Source organism: Aspergillus uvarum, assembly GCF_003184745.1.
Source record: "Aspergillus uvarum CBS 121591 unplaced genomic scaffold BO82scaffold_34, whole genome shotgun sequence".
NCBI lineage: Eukaryota > Fungi > Ascomycota > Eurotiomycetes > Eurotiales > Aspergillaceae > Aspergillus > Aspergillus uvarum.
The window spans coordinates 33,266-54,474 of record NW_020291331.1 but is presented as its reverse complement, the minus strand read 5'-3'; the positions used below and the strand labels follow the sequence as shown (position 1 = coordinate 54,474).

The window sequence follows — 21,209 nt, the reverse complement described above, 5'->3', positions numbered from 1 at the left end:
CCCTTCGAATTCGGCTGCTCTTTCTTGTCCTTTTTTCTCCTTCTACCGCTTCCATGAGCGCAGCTTTGCTCCGGCGTCGTCCGGACACGTCTGCGTTGCAGAGAATCGGCCTTCTCTCTCGTCGTTACAATTCCTCAAAGCGCTCGGCCCCAATTGGCTTGGTAACAGCCCAAACCCGGCCATCTCTCACGAAATCTACCGCTCAATGTCTGTCGTCGCGAACGTTCTTCCACCCCCGGTATTCGGCCCGGCATAAGTCCACCGCAACAGAGGCCGCGGAGGTCGTGCAGAGATCCTCCGTCCGCAACGTTTTGTTCAAATCGTTCGCGTATTGTGGTTTCTTCATTGTTATGAGCGGTGCGGCAGTGGTGGCTTTCTTCATCTACGATGCGACCACTTACCGCGAGAACTCCAGCGCCGCGGATGTCCCGGTCTCGGAATTGGCCCTGAATCCCCGACGGGGCGGCCCTAAGAATCTGCCCATCGCCGAGGTCCTCATTAGTGACAATGACTCGGACGACCGCTTGGTAAACCAAGACAAGCCGAGGTTGGTGGTGTTGGGAACAGGCTGGGGAAGCATTGCGCTGCTGAAGCACCTCAACCCGGGCGACTACCATGTCACGGTCGTGTCCCCCACCAACTATTTTTTGTTCACACCTATGCTACCATCCGCAACGGTGGGTACGCTTGGCTTGAGGTCCCTCGTGGAGCCTGTCCGTCGCATTGTGCAGCGGATCAATGGCCATTTCTTGAAGGGCCAGGCCGAAGATGTGGAATTCTCTGAGAAATTGGTCGAGGTGTCTCAGGTTGATGCCAGTGGCAAGGAACAGAGGTTCTACCTTCCCTATGACAAACTGGTTATTGGAGTCGGTATGTTGTTGTTTGATTTGTTTTCGTGGTTGATTGCACAGACTGATGTTGACATTCTCAATCCACAGGCTGCGTGACCAACCCCCATGGTGTTAAAGGCCTCGAGAACTGCCACTTCCTGAAGACGATCGACGATGCTCGCAAGATCAAGAACCAAGTCCTGGATAATATGGAACTGGCCTGCCTCCCGACCACTAGTGACGAAGAGCGTAGGCGTCTCTTGTCGTTCGTTGTCTGTGGTGGTGGCCCGACAGGCGTGGAGTTTGCTGCTGAATTGTTCGATCTTTTGAATGAGGATCTTCTCCACTCTTTCCCCAAGGTTCTGCGGAATGAAATCTCCGTGCACATTATCCAAAGCCGGAGCCATATCCTCAACACCTATGATGAAGCATTGTCCAAATATGCCGAGGTGAGTTCCCACGCTCGGCAATTGAATCATTGAACTTTTTGTACTAACCACCTATGTAGGCTCGCTTCGCTCGCGATTCCGTGGACATCCTCACCAATGCCCGAGTCAAGGAGGTTCGCGATGGCAAAGTCCTCTTCACCCAAACTGAAGACGGCAAGGTCGTGACCAAGGAGATCCCCATGGGCTTCTGTCTCTGGTCGACTGGTGTCTGTAGGTATCTCTTTAGTCCCTTGTCTACGAATGTTAATCTAATCGCATAGCCCGCGCTCCTCTCTGCAAGCGACTCTCGGACCGACTTGAATCCCAGAACAACAAACATGCCCTAGAGACTGACTCGCACCTACGCCTGATTGGGGCACCCCTGGGCGACGTCTACGCCATTGGCGACTGCAGCACGGTGCAAAACAATATTGCTGAGCACATCGTCTCCTTCCTCCGTACTATTGCATGGGAGAAGGGCAAGGACCCGCAAAAGTTGCATCTCACCTTCCGCGAGTGGAAGGAGGTCGCCAGCCGCGTGAAGAAGCGCTTCCCCCAGGCCTCGAACCACCTCCGCCGCCTCGACAAGCTCTTTGAGCAATATGACAAGGACCACTCTGGAACTCTCGAGTTCGGCGAACTTTCCGAACTCCTGCACCAGATCGACAACAAGCTCACCTCTCTCCCGGCCACGGCGCAGCGCGCCAACCAGCAGGGCGAGTACCTCGGCCGGAAACTGACCAAGATCGCGGCCGCGTTGCCGGGCATGCAGGCCAACCAGATCGACTACGGAGATCTCGACGAGGCGGTATACAAGGCCTTCAAGTACAAGCATCTGGGCAGTTTGGCGTACATCAGTAATGCGGCGGTGTTTGACTTTGGAGGGCTGAACTTCAGCGGCGGCGTGCTGGCGATGTATCTGTGGCGGAGTGTGTACTTTGCTGAGAGTGTGAGCCTCCGGACCAGATGTATGCTGGCCATGGACTGGGCGAAGAGGGCGCTCTTTGGAAGAGATCTGATGAGTTTCTAATTTTCTGTTTTCTTTTATTGCATTGGTTTTTCGACCCATCCACCCATTGTTTCGTGGGGTGGGGGAAAGGGTCAATATGCAGACAGATCTATGGACGACGACCTTAATCCTTTAGCTTCGCAGTGAATATTGTATGCAATCCATGATGACCTAATGACCACTGTGTTGGTGTTGATCCAGTTCGGTTGTGGTGGTGACTGAAGGAATTGGTTAGACTGCGCCACGGGCTGGCTGGCTGGCTGGCTGGCTGGTTGACTGGTTGACTGGCTAACGTCATTCATCATTTACTCATTCCCGGCTGTTCCCTCTTCTTCTACTTTAATTGTTTAGCTTCCTTCTTCCTCTCTTTCTCTCCCCCCACTTCACCTCTTTTATCCTCCCTTTCTTATTATTTGTTGTTTATCCAGACTCTTTACGCTTGTTACTTGTGCCTCGGTTACACATTCCTCATACTTTCCAGGCACACGATTGTTTGTTTGCGTGGCTATTTTGAACGTCGATCGCTCTTTCTCCTACTATTTGTCTGCCGTCATCATCGACACTTCCATGTATCGTTAAATCGAGCTTTCCCTCCCTGCCCTGCCACTCTTCCAGGCCGTGCTTGTAACAAGCCCAAGGACGGACGGACAGGCCGACAAATAAACCATGACTGAGGTTGCATGACCGGATTTTGGCTGCCAGAGAATCAAGCAAACAAGAGCTAATTCCCAGATCGCTGTTCCCCGCCAAACGCCCGTTTGCTGGCCCGAATCTGGATTGCGACCACCGATAGATTGATCGGATCTCTCCTCCCCCCTCCCTTGACTTCTCTCTCATTCTCATTCTCAGTCTACTCCTCCTCTACTCGCACCCCTTCTCGCTTCATTTGAGTCTCTTGGTTCGGCCTTGTCATCATGGCCGACGCCGCCGGAGACCGTGTCATGTGTCATGCTTGCGGCGGCGTCTGGCCGCGCAGCGAGCACGGCCTGATTTGTCCGCAATGCCAGTCGGACTTTACCGAGATTGTACGCTTATACCCGATGCTCTTCCCATCTGATCTATCTACTACTACGTATGCTGCATCGAGTTCTAAATCAATCGGTTAACCGGTCGCAGGTCGAAATCCCTCCCGACCCCGATGAAGCGCCGTCTCTTACCTCCGACCGTCCCGACTCTGCTGCCTCTCCCCGATCTGCCGGCTCTCCACTCAACCCTTGGGCTGATCATAACCCCTGGGCTGCCCAAGGTGATCATGACCGTAATGATGGCAATCAGCTCCGGGATTCCGGAGGTGGATTCCAGCATCGCACATACCGATCCCCGGACGGTCGCTTCACTTTCTCCACGACCACCTACACGCATGGCTTCGGCGGGCAGTCACCGTCCACGCAGACCACTTCGAACCTCGACCCGTTGCTGATGGTACAGAATATGGACAACATTTTCCGGGGTTTAACAAGCACCTACCACAATCGCGAGCGTTCGGCCTCTGTGTCCAGCTCGGGCCAGGCCTCTAGCCAGCCTCGGGGACAGGGACAACGTCTGGGCTCTTTTGAATTCAATATTGAAACAGGGAATTCCGCAACGTCCAGCCAGGATGGTGGCCTACATCCTCGAGACGCGGATGGTCCGCAGCCGATAAATAATCCGCTGCGGACCTTGAGTGAGTAAGTTGATACTACGCTCCAGTTTCAGAGGGGACGGAGTGTGCGCCAGAGTGCTGACGCGACTGCAGTATTCTTGAGTTATTCCGTACAGATTTGGGTGCCAACGCCCAAGCGGCTGGAAATGGCGGCGCACGAGGGGTGACAGGGACCAACCCGCTGGCGATGCTGTCGTCGCTATTGAGTTTCGATCGAATGGGCGACGCGGTCTATTCGCAAGAGGAGCTAGACAGGGTGATCTCTCAGCTGATTGATCAGACTGCCAACCGCGGCGCACCTCCTCCGGCTCCTGCAACTGCTATTCGATCCCTGCCGAAGAAGAAGGTTGACACGGAAATGCTGGGCCATGAAGGCCGAGCTGAATGCTCGATTTGCATGGATGCTGTGGAGGTTGGGACCGAAGTGACTGTGCTTCCTTGCAAGCATTGGTTTCACTATAATTGCATCGAGCTTTGGCTGAACCAACATAACACCTGTCCTCATTGCCGGCGGGGTATAGATTCCCCCCAGTGAGTGACACCCTTTGTTTGATGCTTGCTGACCTCGCGCTAATGTTGTATGTATAGGACTGAAGGAACAAGCGATAACCCGGTGGTAATCGCCGATAGTCCTGAGCCTGTTTCGCGGCGCACAAGCAGTGCCGCGGCCAACCCCGGTAGATCGTCTCAGCCGCCCCCTGGCGCTTGGCCTGAACAATCACCCTCATCGTGGAGCTCGCGGTCATTCTCATCTTGGTCAGCTACGTCCCCTGGTCCTAGCTCTGAGGGACCAGCTCAACGACAGGAGCAGGGACGAGGGCAGGGGCAAGATCAGGAACATGATCAAGGACATGATCAGGGCGAAAGCCAGGACCGGAATCATGGACAGGACCAACGACGAGATAGCCGTGGTGAGGGATCTAGCACTGGCTCCGGATTTACGGGCTGGGTGCGCAATCGGTTGGGAGGAGGGGGAAGCAGCAGCTAGCTGACTTGGGGGCGAGGGGCTTTTGTATAGACTTTGGACGACGACAGCAGCTGGCCAGGAGATTGGGATTCCGACGCGACGACTAGCTTTGTTACGTAGTCACGACCTTACCTTGCTTGCATTGGCATTACCATTGGCATTGGCATTGGCATTATTGAGTGCGTAGCCTGGTTCGCTCTTTCTGACTGATTCACACGACTAACCAACCATCTATTAAGCAGCTGACTGACTTGGTGTAAGTCTGTTTGTTCGTTATTGTTAATTGTTGATGAGGGGGTTGACTAAGAGTGCGATAAGATTGATCGATTGATTGATTGATTGCTCCACTTTCCATCTTATCACTCGCCTCCTTCCTTCCTTCCTCCTCCTCTTTTCCCCGCCTTTTAGTCTACCTTGCTTTACTCTGACAGCTGTTGCTTTTCTTTTTCTTGACTTGCTCATCTTGTAATATACCCTACTATCTTTCTCAGTCCTCGTTCCTTTTGCATTTTCAATTCCAATATGAAGACTCTCTTCAAGAATGCCACTATCATCCCCGGAGTCAATCCTCCCCCCGCAGATTCTCCCACTTGTATGATCATCGAGGATGACCGCATTGTTTACGTCGGCACTGAGGCCGATCTTCCCACTGAACCGGTGGATCATGAGGTCGATTTGAACGGGAGGAAAGTCCTGCCTGGATTTATTGACGGGTAAGGATTCAGATTCCCAGATTCTCCATGATCTCAAGCTCAGTTCCAGACCCACAGACATATGCACCTGCTGCTTTTCGGCGCCTCTCTCTCCAAGATCGATCTCGGCGACTGCAAGGACCTGGCCGACATCCGCACCACGATTGCGCGCGCCGCGGCCGAGAACCCTTCGGCGGAGCGTCTGTTCTGCCGCGGCTGGATGCACAGCATGACCGACGGCCAGGCGCTGGCCAGCATGATCGACGACCTCGACCCGCGGCCAATCTTCATCGACTCGAAGGACCTGCACTTTGCCTGGCTGAACACGCCCGCGCTGCAGGAGCTGCAGGTGGCCGGCCTCCCGGACCCGGAGGGGGGCACCATCTACCGCGACGCCGCGACGGGCCAGCCCAGCGGCCTGCTGGGCGAAGCCGCGGCGGTGACCTACGTGTGGCCGCACGTGGCGCGCGTCTCGACGACCGAGGAGAAGCTGGCCTACATCCGCAACGCGGTGCGGGCCTACAACGCCGCGGGCTACACGGGGATGATCGAGATGGCGACGGACGAGAACCTGTGGACGACGATGCAGCAGCTGCGCGCCCAGGAGCCCGTGTCCATCCGCCTGGCGGCGCACTGGATCATCACCCCGTCGCAGGACGAGGCCGCCGTACTGCGCCAGGTCGACCGCGCCATCGCCCTGCACCGCGCGTACAACCGCACCACGTCTCCGGACTTCCGAATCGCGGGCATCAAGATCATCTGCGACGGCATCATCGACGCCTGCACCGCCGCCCTCCTCGAGCCCTACGCCAGCACCGGCACCACCTGCGCGCCCCTCTGGGACCCCGCCCTGTTGGGGAAGGTTGTCGCCAAAGCCGACGCCGCCGGCCTCCAGTGCGCCCTGCACGCCATCGGCGACCAAACCGTCCGGCTGGCCATCGACACCCTTGAGGCCTGCAGCAGCACCACCACCACTGCCCAAGGAACCACAACCTCCTCCCCTCGCAGACACCGCATCGAACACCTCGAACTCACCCACCCGACGGACGCCCAGCGCCTCGCCCAACTCGGCATAACCGCCTCCATCCAACCCGTGCACGCCGACCCGGCCATCCTGCGCGCCTGGCCCAACCTCCTCGGCGAAGCCCGCTGCCGCCGCGCCTTCGCCTACTCTGAATTCGTCCGCACCGGCGGCCCCGTCGCCATCGGCACCGACTCCCCCACCGCCCCGCACAGCGCCCTCCGCAACCTCTACACGGCCACCACGCGCCGCTCCGCCCGCGACCCTGCGCTGGATGTCACGGTCAACCCGGCCTTCGCGCTGACGCTGCTCGAGGCCGTCGTCGCCGCCACGGCGGGCTCGGCCTACTCGTGTTTCGATGAGGACCGCACCGGCTCATTGGCTCCCGGCAAGGTCGCGGATTTTGTGGTCTTGGAGATGGCCTGGGAGGCCGGGCGGTTGCTGGACGCGGAGGTGCTGGAGACTTGGTTTGCGGGAAGGAGAGTCTATGAGCGCCGTGCTTAGGGGTTTTGTGGGGCTCATTTTGTACATTGTACAATGTACAGTGTACAGTAAGTATATCAGGGCTTGGTGTTGTGTCTCTTGGGATGTGGAGAGGGATGATGAAAGGGGGAGGGGGGGTTGGGTAACCCGGCTACATTTTAGTGCTCTTTTGGTGTAGGAGCTTATCTTTGTATAGTATGGTTCGTGGGCTGAGGCAAAGGAAGGGGGGGAGGGGGGTAACGGAGCCACGGGGTTATCTTGGGTGGTGTGTCACCGGGTCAAGCATGGCAGGGTCAAGCATCAAGCAAGTGATACCTTATTTCGTTCCTGGTGGCGCTGTACAAAAAAAGGGGACTAGCGTAGAGAGAGGCGCAGAGCACACTGGGAGCGGACTGTGTCCTGTGCTGTGCTGTACATACATAATATGAGTGGATGAACATACTGCTATCCCACCACCTGATCTGGATCTGGAATAAAGGCAGCATGTCTATAGCACTGCTCCGCTGACAACTACAATCAGTCCACGCGTGAACCGCAATACACCTTAGATGCAGACGGCCAAGCAGGAAACAAGGAATAAACACGATAGTGTCTCCATTGTGTATAAAAGTATAAAAGAGTCAAGGTATATCCTGAATTCTACTTCCAACAAAAAACAAATGACCAAACGCACCGAACTTCGGTGTTTTCCCCGGCGAAGCTTAAACTTTTCTTTCTTCACTCCCCGACATTTAAAATCTCAAGTCCCACCCGATCTTCGGCCCCAATCGCGGCAACTCATCGGCCACACTCTGCACATCCTTGTCGCCTCTGCCGCTGAGGTTGAGGACGATGTTCTCGCCCTTCTTCATGGTCTTGGCCAGCTCCATGGCGCCGAAGACGGCGTGCGAGGACTCGAGGGCGGGGATGATGCCCTCGTGCTGGGCGAGGGCGCGGAAGCCGGTCAGGGCCTCGGCGTCGGTGGCGGCGACGAACTTGGCGCGGTCGCTGTCCTTCCAGTTGCTGAGCTCGGGGCCAACGCCGGGGTAGTCGAGGCCGGCGGAGATGGAGTGGGTCTCGGAGATCTGGCCGTGCTTGTCCTGGAGGACGTAGGTGCGGACGCCGTGGAAGACGCCCTTGCTGCCGCCGGAGAGGGTGGCCGAGTGGCGGTCCGTGTCGACGCCGTCACCGCCGGCCTCGACGCCCAGCAGCTTGACCGAGGGGTCGTTGGAGAAGGGGTAGAACATGCCCACGGCGTTGCTGCCGCCGCCGACGCAGGCGACGACCGCGTCGGGAAGCTTGCCGATGAGCTCCTGCATCTGCTGCTTGGTCTCGTCGCCGATGACTGACTGGAAGGTGCGCACGATCGTCGGGAAGGGGTGGGGGCCGATGGCCGAGCCAATGATGTAGTGCGTCGTGTCCAGGTCGACGACCCATGCGCGCAGGGCCTCGTTGACCGCGTCACGCAGGGTGCGGCTGCCGGCGTCGACGGCCACGACGGACGCGCCGAGCAGTCGCATCCGGAACACGTTGAGCGCCTGGCGCCGCACGTCCTCGGCACCCATGTAGACCACGCACTGCATGCCGAACTTGGCGCAGACCGTCGCGGTCGCCACACCGTGCTGCCCGGCACCGGTCTCGGCGATGATCTTGGTCTTGCCCAGGCGGCGCGCAAGGAGAATCTGGCCCAGGGCGTTGTTGATCTTGTGGCTACCGGTGTGGTTGAGGTCCTCACGCTTCAACCAGATGTTGGCTCCGCCGCAGTGCTCGGTGAGGCGGTTGGCCAGGTGGAGGCTGCTGGGGCGGCCCATGTAAGGGTAGTACGACCGGAACTCCTCCCAGAACTTGGGGTCGTTGCGGGCGATCTCGAATCCGCGCTCCAACTCGGCCAAGCAGTCCATCAGAGACTCAGGAACATACTGACCGCCGAACTCACCGAAGCGAGAGGGGATGGCGGACGGGTCGCCGCTGCCGTTGAGAGCGTCGATCTGGTCGACCAGGCCGGGGCCATCGGGGGTGTCATCGTTGGTGATGACGTCGGTCGGCTGCGAGAGCGCCGGAGGATCCTCCTTCAAGACAGGCTCCAAGACGTGGACCGACCCGGAAACCTGACCCTGAGCATCACGCTCAAGTCTGCGACCAGTGACGCTGGTCAGGTACTCTTGAGCATGCTTAGCCGCCTGGCCGGCAGGGGCGTTACCCAAGACGGTGATGATCTGGCTTCCAATCACAACACCCTCCGAGATGTTCTGGACGGAAAGGAAGTGCTCGCGGGTGCTGACTCCGAATCCGAGCGCGGTGGGCACATTACCGGACCAAGTGTGGACACGAGACAGAAGGTCGGGCAAGTTCGTGCTGAGGGATCCGGTAGCACCGGTGACACCCATGCGGGAAACGACGTAGATGAAGGAATCGGCGATCTTGCAGAGGAGCTTCATACGAGACTCGGAGGTGGCGGGAGCGATGAGGGGGACGTATGACAAGCTGAGGAGGCAGGAGACTGTCAGTATGCGTGGGAAAAGGGAAAAAAAAAAAAAATAGGTACACCAGTGCAGGAGTTCTTTACCCATAGCTAGTGCAGAAGTCACGGAAGCGGACGGCCTCCTCTGGAGGCAGATCGACCATGATGAAACCGTTGACCCCAGCGGCCTTGCAGTCCTGGAGCATGCGCTCCTCACCGTACTGCATGAGGGGGTTGTAGTAACCCATCAACAGAACGGGAGCGCGAAGGCCTTTACTTCTGGCGGAGCGAACGGTGTCCAACACCCAGGGAATCGTGACCCCGTTGGCCAATGCCTGAGTGTTGGCCTTCTGGATGGTCGGGCCATCTGCGATCGGGTCGGTGAAGGGCACGCCCATCTCGATGATGTCTGTGATCGACGCAATTCAAACAAAAGGTCAGCGGTCCGCAATCGGAGCCAGCGGGAAGCGGGGGGAGCATCAAGCTCTTACCAGCACCACCATTTTCCAGACCCAACAGGATATCAACGGTCTCTTCGATGGTAGGGTATCCGGCGGTGAAGTAGGCTACCAAAGCAGCACGCTTCTCCTGCTTGGCGCGAGCGAACGCGTTCTTGATTCCATCCATGATGTGGGAGGTGGAGGGGCAAAACCGAAACGCGGAGAGGGACGGAGGATGGGGGAAGAACGAGTGGCGGTTGAAGACCCGGGAAAAGGAAGGGCTTAAGGATAGGATAAGAGGATAAGGAGGACAGAGTGAACGGCCCACAATTGAAAGGGGTTTAATCAGGAGGTAGCAGGCAGCACGGCCTCGAATGTAGCTTAGGAGGGGGAGGGGGAACTTGGAAGAGACAGGATTGAGTCACTGTCGGGGAGTAAGTCAAATCCCCCTCGATTAATTGTTCCGCCCGGTCAGGTGATGTGGCGATAAGATAACACTCGGGTATTGTCGTATTGTCGGGGTATGCAACCAGTACGGTATTGTACCATAGTCGTATGTATTCCACTCACTCTTACAATTTTGGCTGTCTCAGCCCATGTCGAAGGTGAAAGGATCACCGATCAGCGCAATGGAAAGTCATCAAGAGTATGATCGGAGAATCATGCTTCGATGAGAACAGTCATAGTAGCGATGAGAATGAAGCCTAATACATTAGATACGTTAAATAGTGGGACTCTAACTATCAAGTCATTTGGGGTGCTGGATGACCCTAGAATAGGTGTGCCGAGTAAGATAGAGAGAAAAAGAAAGGCGACAAACAAAGGCTACAATAATAGACATTCACACAGACGCCAAAGCTATGCATATGTACTCAACCCAGCTCAATGTGGTGCCCCAGTTCGGGAGACAGCATGAGCCAGGCCAAACAACAATCAAGAAATGAACCGCAGAAGATCGAGAAAACAACCAATTCCACACTTTTTACCCTTCGCCAGTCCGGGCGTTCTGTTACATCAATTCCAAGCATTTCCCATCCCAGCCCCTGCATGATGAAAGGAATGACAGTGGCGCCATGCTATGCCAGATAGTTGTACAACTCAGAAAGGAGCGAGATCCCAATGCCCAGACTAAATGCAATGTGAAATAAAAGAGAACAAAAGCAGAAGTAAGACACCAGATCGTCTATCGCGCATAGATCAGCAGAAAGATAAGGGGGGGGGGCATCAAGACATTAAGACACTCTAAAGGAGGGACATCAGATCATGGACAGTGATCGTAAGTGAAGTGAGGATCCAAACAGAAGGCATATCCGTAAATCCCGATCCAGGGATCATGCACCCTCATGGGGAGATAAATCAGCCATGCGCCGGGTTTCAACCAAAGGAACGACGAGAAGAGTAAGAAAATCAATGAGAAAAACATTGCAGGGGAATAAAATGGTATATCAAGTCCGACTCAAGGAAGAAACGCCATTCAATGCAAATCACGGCCCCTAAATGTACTGCAGTTGGCAGCAACTTAATGCCCGTGGGGACCTGAGACAGGATACGGCATATAGTTGTAGACGGGCGTGCTGCTCGGAGCTCCACTGGCGAGTGGAGGGCTGAGCATGGAATTCATCTCCCAAGCCCGGGTGCTCGGTGCAGACGCGCCGACCTGGCTCGGCTGTTGACAAGCTGCAGAGTAATAACTAGGGGTGGTGATAGAGTGGTAGGACTGGCTTATAGCAGGCAGGCCATGTCGGATCTCGGAAGAGCCGGTCATTGAAGGGCCACCATGATCGAGAGGGGCGGAATATGCAGGAGCAGCCAGTGGAGGTCCATATGCGCTGGGAGCAGCGGTATCGGAAACAGATTGAGGAGATGGGGCAGTGTGAGGTTCCGTGCCGGAGTCTGAGGCAGCCCGGGTGCTCGCATACGTTGAGCCGATAGGGGTTGACAATGCTCCGGCGGTCGAAGAATAACTCGCCGACTAGAGATTGGTCTGTTAGCACGCCATATACACACACATCCGCGCACATCTTAGACATCAGTCAGGGGATATTCATGGAGCTTACATATTTGCCAATGATCTTCTTGAGGGCATGAGTCAGAATTCTCCATGGAAAGACCTTGACATCTTTCTCAATGTTTCTGGGTTTGGGTGCCGGAAACCCCATGATGACCTTGAAAAACTCTTCGCTGTCTGGCTTGGCCTTGGAGACAGTCAGAGGTCGGAAACCTTCAAGGTTTCTCCGAATGCGGTTCTTCTCCTCAACGGTGAACCGAACCCCAACTAGAGACTCAAGCAAGTAGATTGTATCGACACTGGTGACGAAGCAATCATCCTTTCCATCCCAGTAGATGCAGCTAATGCAGATACTGTTAGGAGCCCGGTCTTCGAGAGAGACTGGCGCGAAGTCGGCGGAAATCGTACTGCCTCTCTGGGCACGAGTGAACTGGACTAGTCGGCGCTTGGCTTCCCGTTCCTCCTTGCACCAGTTCTCCGTCATGCTGTCCAAGTCTCCATTCAGCTTCAGAACGGCTTTTGTAGGGTACATGGCATATGGGTTGAAGGCCGGAGTCTGACCCATGCCACTCGATTGGTGCAAGGTCGAGGTGCGAATCAACTGAGGGTTTGCGCCGTAATGGCTTGGCGAATGAGCGTTCTGTTGGCGGTAACCGTGGCTGGCAACATAATGATTCCGATGATCGCCGCTCACGGAGACGATAGAGGGACTCCAGGTGGAAGTCAAAGGTGAAGGTGCTCGGATGGAAGGTTGCGACGCTGCTGACATGGTGGAGTATTGGGTCGAGGGCGCTCTAGGCGAAGATGCCGCTGGGTAAGGGGCGGCAAATCCATTCATCGCAGGCAGAGACTGCAGATAGGGCGAGTAGGAGGCCGTTGAAGCCGGCGATTGGTCTTTCGGGGGCATCGATTGTCCAATGACTCGTTTTGGTGCTCTATGAAGGGGATCCTCCGGGTACGACGATGGCCCCCTCTTCCGAGCGTCATCTGACGGTGGCGGGATGGCACCGTGCTCATACGTGTAAACCCCAACTTGTAGGGTCGTAGCTGGGCAATCGTTCGAATCCATGGAAACCTGCAAAGGAACGGCAAACGAGGGAGAGCAGGTAGAGCTGAAAGGGGGTGTCTCGACGGAAAAGCCGTACTGGAATGAAGAGCCTTGAAATCCAAGAAAGTGCGGGATACATTCACATTTCTTTGCGCCGAAGACGAGATAGAGCGTTGCATAAGACGATTCATGGAGGTCGAATGGGGACTGGATTTGAACAAAGACTCTTGTTCCTTCAGACCCTCTCTGGGGCGAGTAGGAAACGACCTCCGGCACCGGGCGAGACTCCCCCGTCATCATCGGTGAGCGGCCTTCTTCGTACGAACTGGCATATTCCTGGTTTCCCATATAGGGAACGCAATCCGACATCTGGCTGGTGTGATCGGCCATAGGCGATGGGACAAGTGGGGTGGACGTCACGTATGGTGCCTGACCGTAGGCCGCATATGAGACACCATCGTGCAAAGATCGAGCGGACTCATAATCTATTGGACACTTAGCACACAAGCTGTCTCAACCGATCCAAGGTGAGCAAGACCACAAATCCCTGCCTGAGCCTAGATATTGTGGCCCAAATAACACTTACCGATCAAAGCCGCCTGTGGGGGCTTCTGGAAAGTAGGCATGGACAAGATGGGGTCAGACTTGGCCAACAGGCCGTCTGAAAATGTGCCAATGAAGTGGGATTCTTCAGGATCCGATAAATCCAACGACTCGTCTAGGATTAACGGCGTTTGCAGCTCCGGATTGAACTGTGAACCGCGATTGTCAGTGGATGATCGTATATGCACAGGACCGCGAGAGACCAGGCAAATACAGGCAAGATCCCAGCGCAACAACGGCAAGTGAATCAGAAATTATGAAACTGGCGAGGATGAGATGCGAAATGGATGAAGCAGAGCGCAGTAATTGGGCAGCGGGCGGGAAATGTCCAACGCACCAAAACACCGTGTGTCTTCGAGTAAGCCAGTTTGAAGGTGTTGCAGAAACTGCAACGGAACACAACAGCTTAAAGAAGCGAATGACAGCGAATTTATCGTGAAAAACGAAAGGTTGTCGGAAAGTTGCGAGGTAGCTCTCCGAGACAAAACGAATGACGACACGAAGTGGCTGTCAGGCTCAGCAAGGAATACACCACGAAAGGCTTCGAATCAGCGATCAGAGTTCAATGATCAGGTGTGAGACCTTGAAGGCTAGCTGCAGAATATAAACCAGCTTGAGACCACGCTGCCAATGAGTGCTTGAAAGGGCCTATAGGAAAGCTATTTCCATCTGAGGGCGATGTATCAACCTTTCAAAGCGGTCTGACCTGGCGAACTAATGGTCGATAATTCGGGGCGGGTGTCTTAGAGATAGCGAGTGAAGCTGTGTCAACAGAGCGAGACAGGAGCAAGCTAATTTTTTCGATTTTCCTAAGAATGAAATGAGACTCCAGACTTTCCTGGGAAGTAGAAGGTCGAATGACGATGGGCCACGAACTACTCGGCTAAAAAGTGCGAACTTTCCCAGAGATGAGGATCCGGCCCGTTGCATAGACAAGGACTTACCAGAGTGAGACGAAGATGTTCAGGTTGCGCTCGTGAGGCTTTAAAAGCGACGGAGGGGGAGGTTGCGTGTGAATCTCGTGGTCGCGAAAAGCTTGATGGAAGAGACCTACACCATGACACGGTCAATAACAAAACATCCGAAACTTTAGTGGTAAAAGAAGCCCCAAGGGAGACGACAAGCGCACAGCGTCCATCATGAGCCCAGAAATTATTTGAAGATCTTGTGCACCAAAGGCACGACCTTGAAGATGCAAGGAGTCCAAAGGGAAGGGGACACGAAGGAGAGGGGATGCAAGGCACCACAGAGTCAGTGGCGAAGGGAGGGGGACTGGTACCAACCTCAACAGACCAATGAGTCGGGGAACAGTAGACCCTGTCGTCCAAGAGTCTTGGATTCAAGGTGGTTTCTGCTAGTGTGAAATAAGGTGGTGCCTTCAGCCGAGACAAAGATCCACGATGGTGGTGTACGTCCAGGTCCGGCCTCGTTGAAGGACTAACAGCGACAGAACGATTGGTAGACGAGCAGACTCCAGATCCACACCTGAGCAGCACGACTGGGGAGGTGACTGACGAGCCCAATGTCCACCGTAAAATGAGAACAAACTCCTTTTTTTCCCTTTTTTTTTTGCTTTCCAGGAGAGGAGGGATAATGTTGTTGACAGCAAGCCGAGGATGATGGTGACGATGGATTACCAGGTTCGGGTCGGTATACCTCCCGCGCAGCAAACGGGAATCGCTCTACAGTTCCAGGGCAATGAAACCGAGGCAAACGCAGGTTGATACCGTCCGCACGGAACAGGGGACAGGATGCGTCCGTCACTCCAGATCGAAAATCAAATCGATGAGCTCGAGATTTCCCTACGGAAATGTAGACCGCTCAAGGTGAAGGTCGGATTGGAGCGGAGAGAAGACCCCCCGGGGGAGAGTAAAACAGAGATAAAACGAGGGTGGTTTGTTTTTTTTCGAAATAATCAGCGAGCGCGTGAGATCGGTCCAGATTAGTTATTAGGGATGTCTTTGATGATGAATCCTATCGGTCCCTGTCGTTTCTTTCCAACAATAAGATTTCCTTTAATCGATCGAGTTCGTCCTTTTTCAGGTCTCTTTTTCCTTTGCAGCAAAAAGAAAACAATCTTCCCCTCGTAACCGATCACCTCCAGGTGTAGCGAACGTCGAAAAATATGCCGATACCAAACAAAGCGAGTGTGAGGTAAACGTGGGACGAGCGAGTGTAAAAAAGAAACAAAATGATGAAAGAGAAGAGGAAGAGTCTTAATCTGCCATCACAGATCAAATTCACGAAAAGGTGGGGGGTGGGTTTAGGTGGAGAGGGGAGTGGGAGGGTTATGAGGAGAACGGCGGTGGTAGAGGGAAGACAAGGACAATAGCAGTGGTGGTGATGTAGTTAGTGGTAGAGTTGGTAGTAGCGGGAGTAGTCCAGTAGATTAAAAAAAGAACAGGGACGAGCGACAGATGGAGTAAACCAAAAAAAGATAGCAAAGAAAAAGAGGGTAACAAAAAAAAATTAAATAAATCCCAAAGAAAAAAGTGACGGCCGAGTACGAAGATGACGAGAGATATATTACTCTCGTTTCTCTCTTAGTCCCAACTTAAGGGCCGAGGAAGTAGTGACCTAACGGTGGTAAAAGAACGAGGGCCCTGGAGGATCGGATGGCCCTTGGTGTGGCGGGGAATGCGCTGATGGGAAGATGGGCAATGATGATAATACCTAGTAATAATGATAATAATAAACACCACCGCAATCAACTTGCGGGCGGATTGCTAAGGTTAGTGTAAGGTACTGACTGGAGTTTATCGAGTAGGAGATATATGACTTTTAGACATTGGGGATGACGAAGTCCGCTTTTTGTCTCCTCTTCCAGTGCTGTTTTTATCATCGGTAGTACCTGGAATTGGAAAGTACTCGGAGAAACTGAACCATCATCACTAACTTACGCCCTGAGCAAATGGGCTAGTTGGCCCATTGTTTTCTCAGGACTCCATAGTAGGAAAACGTCCCTGGACTGGTGGTCCTTCCACACCTCAACCGCTAACCGTTCACCTACTCCCTCCCTACCGGTACCAACCACAAACTACCGTCCCAAACTACGAGAGCAAGAACTAACTTAAGGTGTTTTACTAAGCAGTTCAACACTTGTTAGAACGCCAACTACGCAGTAGGATAGGAAACACTACTATGAAGTGAGGCTTACTATACCCAAGAGACTCGGTAGAAAGGGCATTCCCCCAAAGAAGAAGCAAGAACGTATTTTGGCCGCTTTCACCTGATGCCGGAGAAGAGGGGCCCAAGTGGAGGAAAAGGTGTTCTTGCTGAATTGTCGAAAGAGGGTTAGCTCAGGGCTAAATCCATCCCTCCATCATAATTTTACTCCTATGAGTTTTTGAATAATCAATTTCTGGAAGGACTTAGCACCATCTGGTTAGGACCGGGGTTTCCATTACTAGCAGTTAGGTCAGGATTAGTCGGTGGTGAATAAAGCAGGACCCCCCAGGGCCCCAATTCAGTCCCGGGCAGGCTAAGAATCTGGCAAGGGTGTTTTAGCACCAGCAGGCCACCGTTCAAGCGGTCCATGCCGCCATGACCGAGTGGGGCGCCCCCGAGGAGCTACTGAGTAAGGAAATCCTTTAACCAGAAAAAAAAATAAGAACAAAAGAATAAAAGAGAAGTTGGAGAGAACACAAAAATGAAGGTGAAAAAAAAGGATAAAAGTGAATAACCGATTATTCATAATAATGCCGACTGGCTGTAGTTGCTACTCCTGCTGCTCCTACTCCTGCTGCTGCTGCTGCTGCTGCTGCAAGAAAACATGGTTGACAACTGGAAGTTGTGGTTGACACCTATTTTTATTCCATTGATGCAACAACTGACAATCAATCAGATTCAGACAGACAATACAGCTTGGTAAGGGAGGATTCCTAGCCTAACTTAGTACTGCTCACCTGGAATCGGACTCGGAGGTCGGGTCGCTGCAATAGACCCATCCTTCCATACAATAGACTTCCTGGTTTCTTATCCGTCATCGTATGCTCCTATTTGTTTGTTCGCAATTTTCCGACAGGGAAGCAGCCTTAGAGGGACAATCAGATTGAATTGATTGTGGATGGCTCGCACTGCCTCCTGACTCACGAGCAGTTTAGTACCCAGTCGGAATCTGGTACCTAGTAGCCTAGTGACGGTGATTAACCAGTGACTAGCAGAAACCAGGCATGATGGAGTGGAACGAAGTAGTAGAGATGTACCAGTAAAAAGAGGTTGATCGAACCTTGTTGCATTCGCATTACAGTTCTTCGTTGTTATTACTGGCTACAGAAGAACTGTCAAGAAAGCCAGGACACCACCGCACTGCCTGCAGTCATTGTTTGTTGCTTCTTCGGGCTTCTATCCAGTCTATTGGGTCACTGGTGACTCTTTCTCCACGAAGTTCAGAGTCAGAAAAGGGTCCCATCCTCGTGGCCTAGGGAAAGGTCTGCTGCCACTGCTTATCTAATGTATGTGCCGGGAACAGCACTAAGTTGGTTATGATCACGTCTCACAAGCATCTCCTGACCTTATCTCATTCACGGTGATTGCCATGATATCAACTTTACGGATCAACTCGCCGTCAATGGCCCACTTGGAAGCTCCTTTCGATCCCGTAGTACCGTCGGTAGCGAAGTGGACTTAACGAAGTCCGAACAGGATACGGGAGGCAGATGGGCAGATGACCTAATAGCATCCATCCAAAGTCAACTTCAACAGTACTATCAGCTTCGCCAAGGCACTGGTCTGGTGCAGGGCATGCGACCGATTGTGAGGTTCGTGAAGCGTAGCATATATTTAGCTCTCCGGGCAGTTGGGCGGACAAGAATTCAGTTCCCCACCTTCCTTTCCCTTTTTTTCCTTTCCCTCCAGTCCTTTCCAGTTCTTCCCCTTTCTCTGCCGACAAGGAGGGGCAAGAGCCATCAGCGATAATATCGGATCTTAATTTGGACCAAGTTGGATCCCTCAGGCAGCACCGCTCATGCTCATAGTCTTTTCTAGTCTTCCCCTTCCAATGGGGACTCCTCCGCCAGTACTAATCAAGTTAGTGAATTATAGGTCGGTAGGTAATCCACAATGTCCAAGGTACAAACCTAAGTACGGAGTTCTAGGTATTTGGTGAGTTAGCTGCTAATCAACTAATGGCCCTCGAGATCAAGCTGGGTTTTCCACGACTTCAGAGGTCGGTACCTACTCTTGGCCGACACCCCGATCCAGGGAGACTAGAGGACTCTACGAAGTAGTCTAATCCAGATAGCTCTGTTGAGGCTTGGAGTTTGGAACAAGACGAAAAAGAGAACCTTTTCAGCCATTATCGTCCCTGAAGTTCTCCTGTTACTATCTCATCAATCGCACCATTGTCATCTGTTGCCCAGATACATATCCTACTAGTATTGTTGTTTGTCTAAATAATCAAAAATGGTTGTGGTAGGCTGGTCGGGCTATGGGCCCCACCAGAAACGATCTGACTTTGGGAGACCGAACCATGGCTGCAATCCATTTTTGACTTTCTCCGCCCGCTGCTCAACTCAGGTCAGACCGGCAAACTTGAACCCTCACCCCTCACTCTCTTTCGTCGCACTCCCGCTGAGCTAGCTGCCTTGATTATCAGGTTTGGTCATCGCTGAAGGGAGGCAGACACCGGGGTCCACGGGGTTTTTTTTCGTGCTCATGTACGTAGTAAGTACCAAGTACCCTGCCAAGTCTTCTGGAAAAGTCTAATTGCCCTAATCCGGAAACTCCTCCATGCCCTATCCGAACGCCATGGATGTAAGTAATGCAGTCAGATCGGTAATTCGGGATTAGTCCACAATGTGGCAGTGAACTCTCCTTTGCGTACGAAGTAGAGTATCCGACCAGCCATCGCAAGCAAGTAGACAACTTACGCCATTTGGCGTTGCTCCTTCGAAAAGAGATGGCGGGTGAGTCGCCTCGACGCAAAGATAAAGTTTCTTGAGTGTCTTCGACTCCTAGGTGAAGTTGGTTGAGTAGACTGCTTTGTTTGAATGCCTTCTGCTGCAGCTGAGTGCTGCAGAATATAGCGGATTGCGATCGGGAGCCGCGGACAAGCTATCTCACGGCACTTTCGGCTTAAGGGAGTTTGAGAACACAAACAACGACTCGAAAATAGCGGGCGATCTGAAAAGCTGAAAAGGGCTAAAATGCTAAACATAGAAAGCCTTGCATGACCATCCGTCCTTTCACCAAAATTCACCTCTGCAAGGGCAGTTGAGCCGTTATGATTGGGTGATATGTCAGGTGACACCCCACCTCCTGTAGCTCTTCGGGGTTTAGCGCACAAACTTTGTGTGTATTTGGTTTGCTCGAAGCCTCTGATTGCACTCAACTCACACTGCCCTTGGATCCCTCCGCATGGATGATTTCCCTACTGATTCGCTCTCATTCATCCAGCCGGTGGCACGATGGGAGGGGAAACGCACTCAAATGCTATTTTGGTGATCGACCTCGAGGGTGAGAGGTAAGGTAGCAGCATGGTAGCACCAACCAAGGGAGTGACTCTGCACTGTCACCATACCTTGGGAGCTATCACGGTCGAATATACTCGACATAGAGCTTTTCCTCCTCTCCTGCCCTTCCCCCCGCAGCTGCATTGTTGATACCTGCCCAACCAGCATAGGTTGATCACCCTTCACGCGGCTCTTGGCCATGATTATCTGATGTTGTCCCGCGAGTACCGATCTTATTAGTGGTTCACATATGTACATGTCTATATTTACGGAGTAACACTGGAGGAGATAGGGGGGAAGAAAAAAGAATTGGGATTGAGATCCTAGTGTGACGCAGTGGCACCTTCGCCACGGGGCATGGCTGAGGTAGGGCAATCCAGTCACGACTGCGCCTGCCTGAGGAGATTCAGTGCCTCAGGAAGGCAACCTTGTCTGTACGTAACGTCGTAGTTTTTCCCTCAGACTTTCTGGCTTTGCCAAGATCGTGCCAAAGTCAAGCACAAACAAGCCCCCCCCCCCCCCCCCCCCCCCCCCCCCCCCCCCCCCGGCCGAAAAGCAGAAAGTACCACAATGATTCCCGGTCCCCACCATTCAGCCAATGTTTGATGAGGTCATGCCGACTAGGGAGAAGACCGATTAAGAACGCTGATCGTTTCTTTTCAAAGGACTCGATGTTGTGGATTGTATGGATGCAAAACACCCCATAGTGTCGACCGTTCCCGAGTTTCGAAATTCGGAGAACTCTAAACCTCATCGATGGCACGGGTAATCGACAAGATAACTTACTTTTCCCAGCAGGACCTCCAATGGTCAACTTGCTTCGGAATTGCGGTGCATGATTCCGATTTTGAACCAGATTCTTTTCCGATCTTGCCTCGGAAGTCGGACTACTGTACTATGTAGGTATTGTTGTTTGCCTGCCGGACGGCAGGTACGAATGCATTTGTCCGCCACCCCACCCGACAAGCGACAACAACCACAGCTGGAACTACAATCTCGATTATTTGAAAGGAAGGGAAGCATGTCAGGCTTGCTTCAAAGTTCAGTTCTCCATTGCCTTTCTTGGGATAGCCATGCTTAGCAAATGTAAAAGCTTATATCTTAAAATTCTCAACACTATCCATCCACGTTTCCATCACGGGCAAA

The 21,209-nt window shown here is 53.4% G+C and overlaps 5 protein-coding genes across 5 annotated transcripts; 3 read left to right on the top strand and 2 right to left on the bottom strand.

Annotated features, from left to right (window-relative positions):
- Positions 1–53: 53 nt before the first annotated feature.
- BO82DRAFT_337457 (putative NADH-ubiquinone oxidoreductase 64 kDa subunit) lies at positions 54–2,444 on the top strand (the record flags this gene model as incomplete). Its single annotated transcript, XM_025633393.1, has 4 exons — positions 54–870; positions 939–1,279; positions 1,339–1,489; positions 1,540–2,444. The coding sequence occupies 4 exons, from the start codon at positions 54–56 to the stop codon at positions 2,286–2,288; spliced, it is 2,058 nt and encodes a 685-aa protein (XP_025490905.1). The 3' UTR covers positions 2,289–2,444.
- Positions 2,445–3,181: 737 nt separating this feature from the next.
- On the top strand, positions 3,182–4,897 carry BO82DRAFT_285662 (putative RING finger domain protein; the record flags this gene model as incomplete). The annotated part of the gene is made up of 5 exons (XM_025631512.1): positions 3,182–3,292; positions 3,384–3,934; positions 4,003–4,440; positions 4,498–4,674; positions 4,777–4,897. The coding sequence occupies 5 exons, from the start codon at positions 3,182–3,184 to the stop codon at positions 4,895–4,897; spliced, it is 1,398 nt and encodes a 465-aa protein (XP_025490904.1).
- A 111-nt stretch (positions 4,898–5,008) lies between these two features.
- BO82DRAFT_355175 (amidohydrolase) lies at positions 5,009–7,192 on the top strand. Its single transcript, XM_025635374.1, has 3 exons — positions 5,009–5,055; positions 5,119–5,589; positions 5,647–7,192. The coding sequence occupies exons 2-3, from the start codon at positions 5,399–5,401 to the stop codon at positions 7,091–7,093; spliced, it is 1,638 nt and encodes a 545-aa protein (XP_025490903.1). The 5' UTR covers positions 5,009–5,055; positions 5,119–5,398; the 3' UTR covers positions 7,094–7,192.
- Positions 7,193–7,650: 458 nt separating this feature from the next.
- On the bottom strand, positions 7,651–10,360 carry trpB (tryptophan synthase TRP5). Its single transcript, XM_025638644.1, has 3 exons — positions 10,004–10,360; positions 9,618–9,921; positions 7,651–9,535 (listed from the first exon to the last, which is right to left on the bottom strand). The coding sequence occupies exons 1-3, from the start codon at positions 10,137–10,139 to the stop codon at positions 7,804–7,806; spliced, it is 2,172 nt and encodes a 723-aa protein (XP_025490902.1). The 5' UTR covers positions 10,140–10,360; the 3' UTR covers positions 7,651–7,803.
- A 1,111-nt stretch (positions 10,361–11,471) lies between these two features.
- Positions 11,472–20,264, bottom strand: medA (transcriptional regulator medA; the record flags this gene model as incomplete). Its single annotated transcript, XM_025639355.1, has 4 exons — positions 11,472–11,924; positions 12,010–13,493; positions 13,595–13,760; positions 20,217–20,264. 4 exons carry the CDS (start codon positions 20,262–20,264, stop codon positions 11,472–11,474), a joined length of 2,151 nt encoding a protein of 716 aa, XP_025490901.1.
- Between the last annotated feature and the right edge of the window lie 945 nt (positions 20,265–21,209).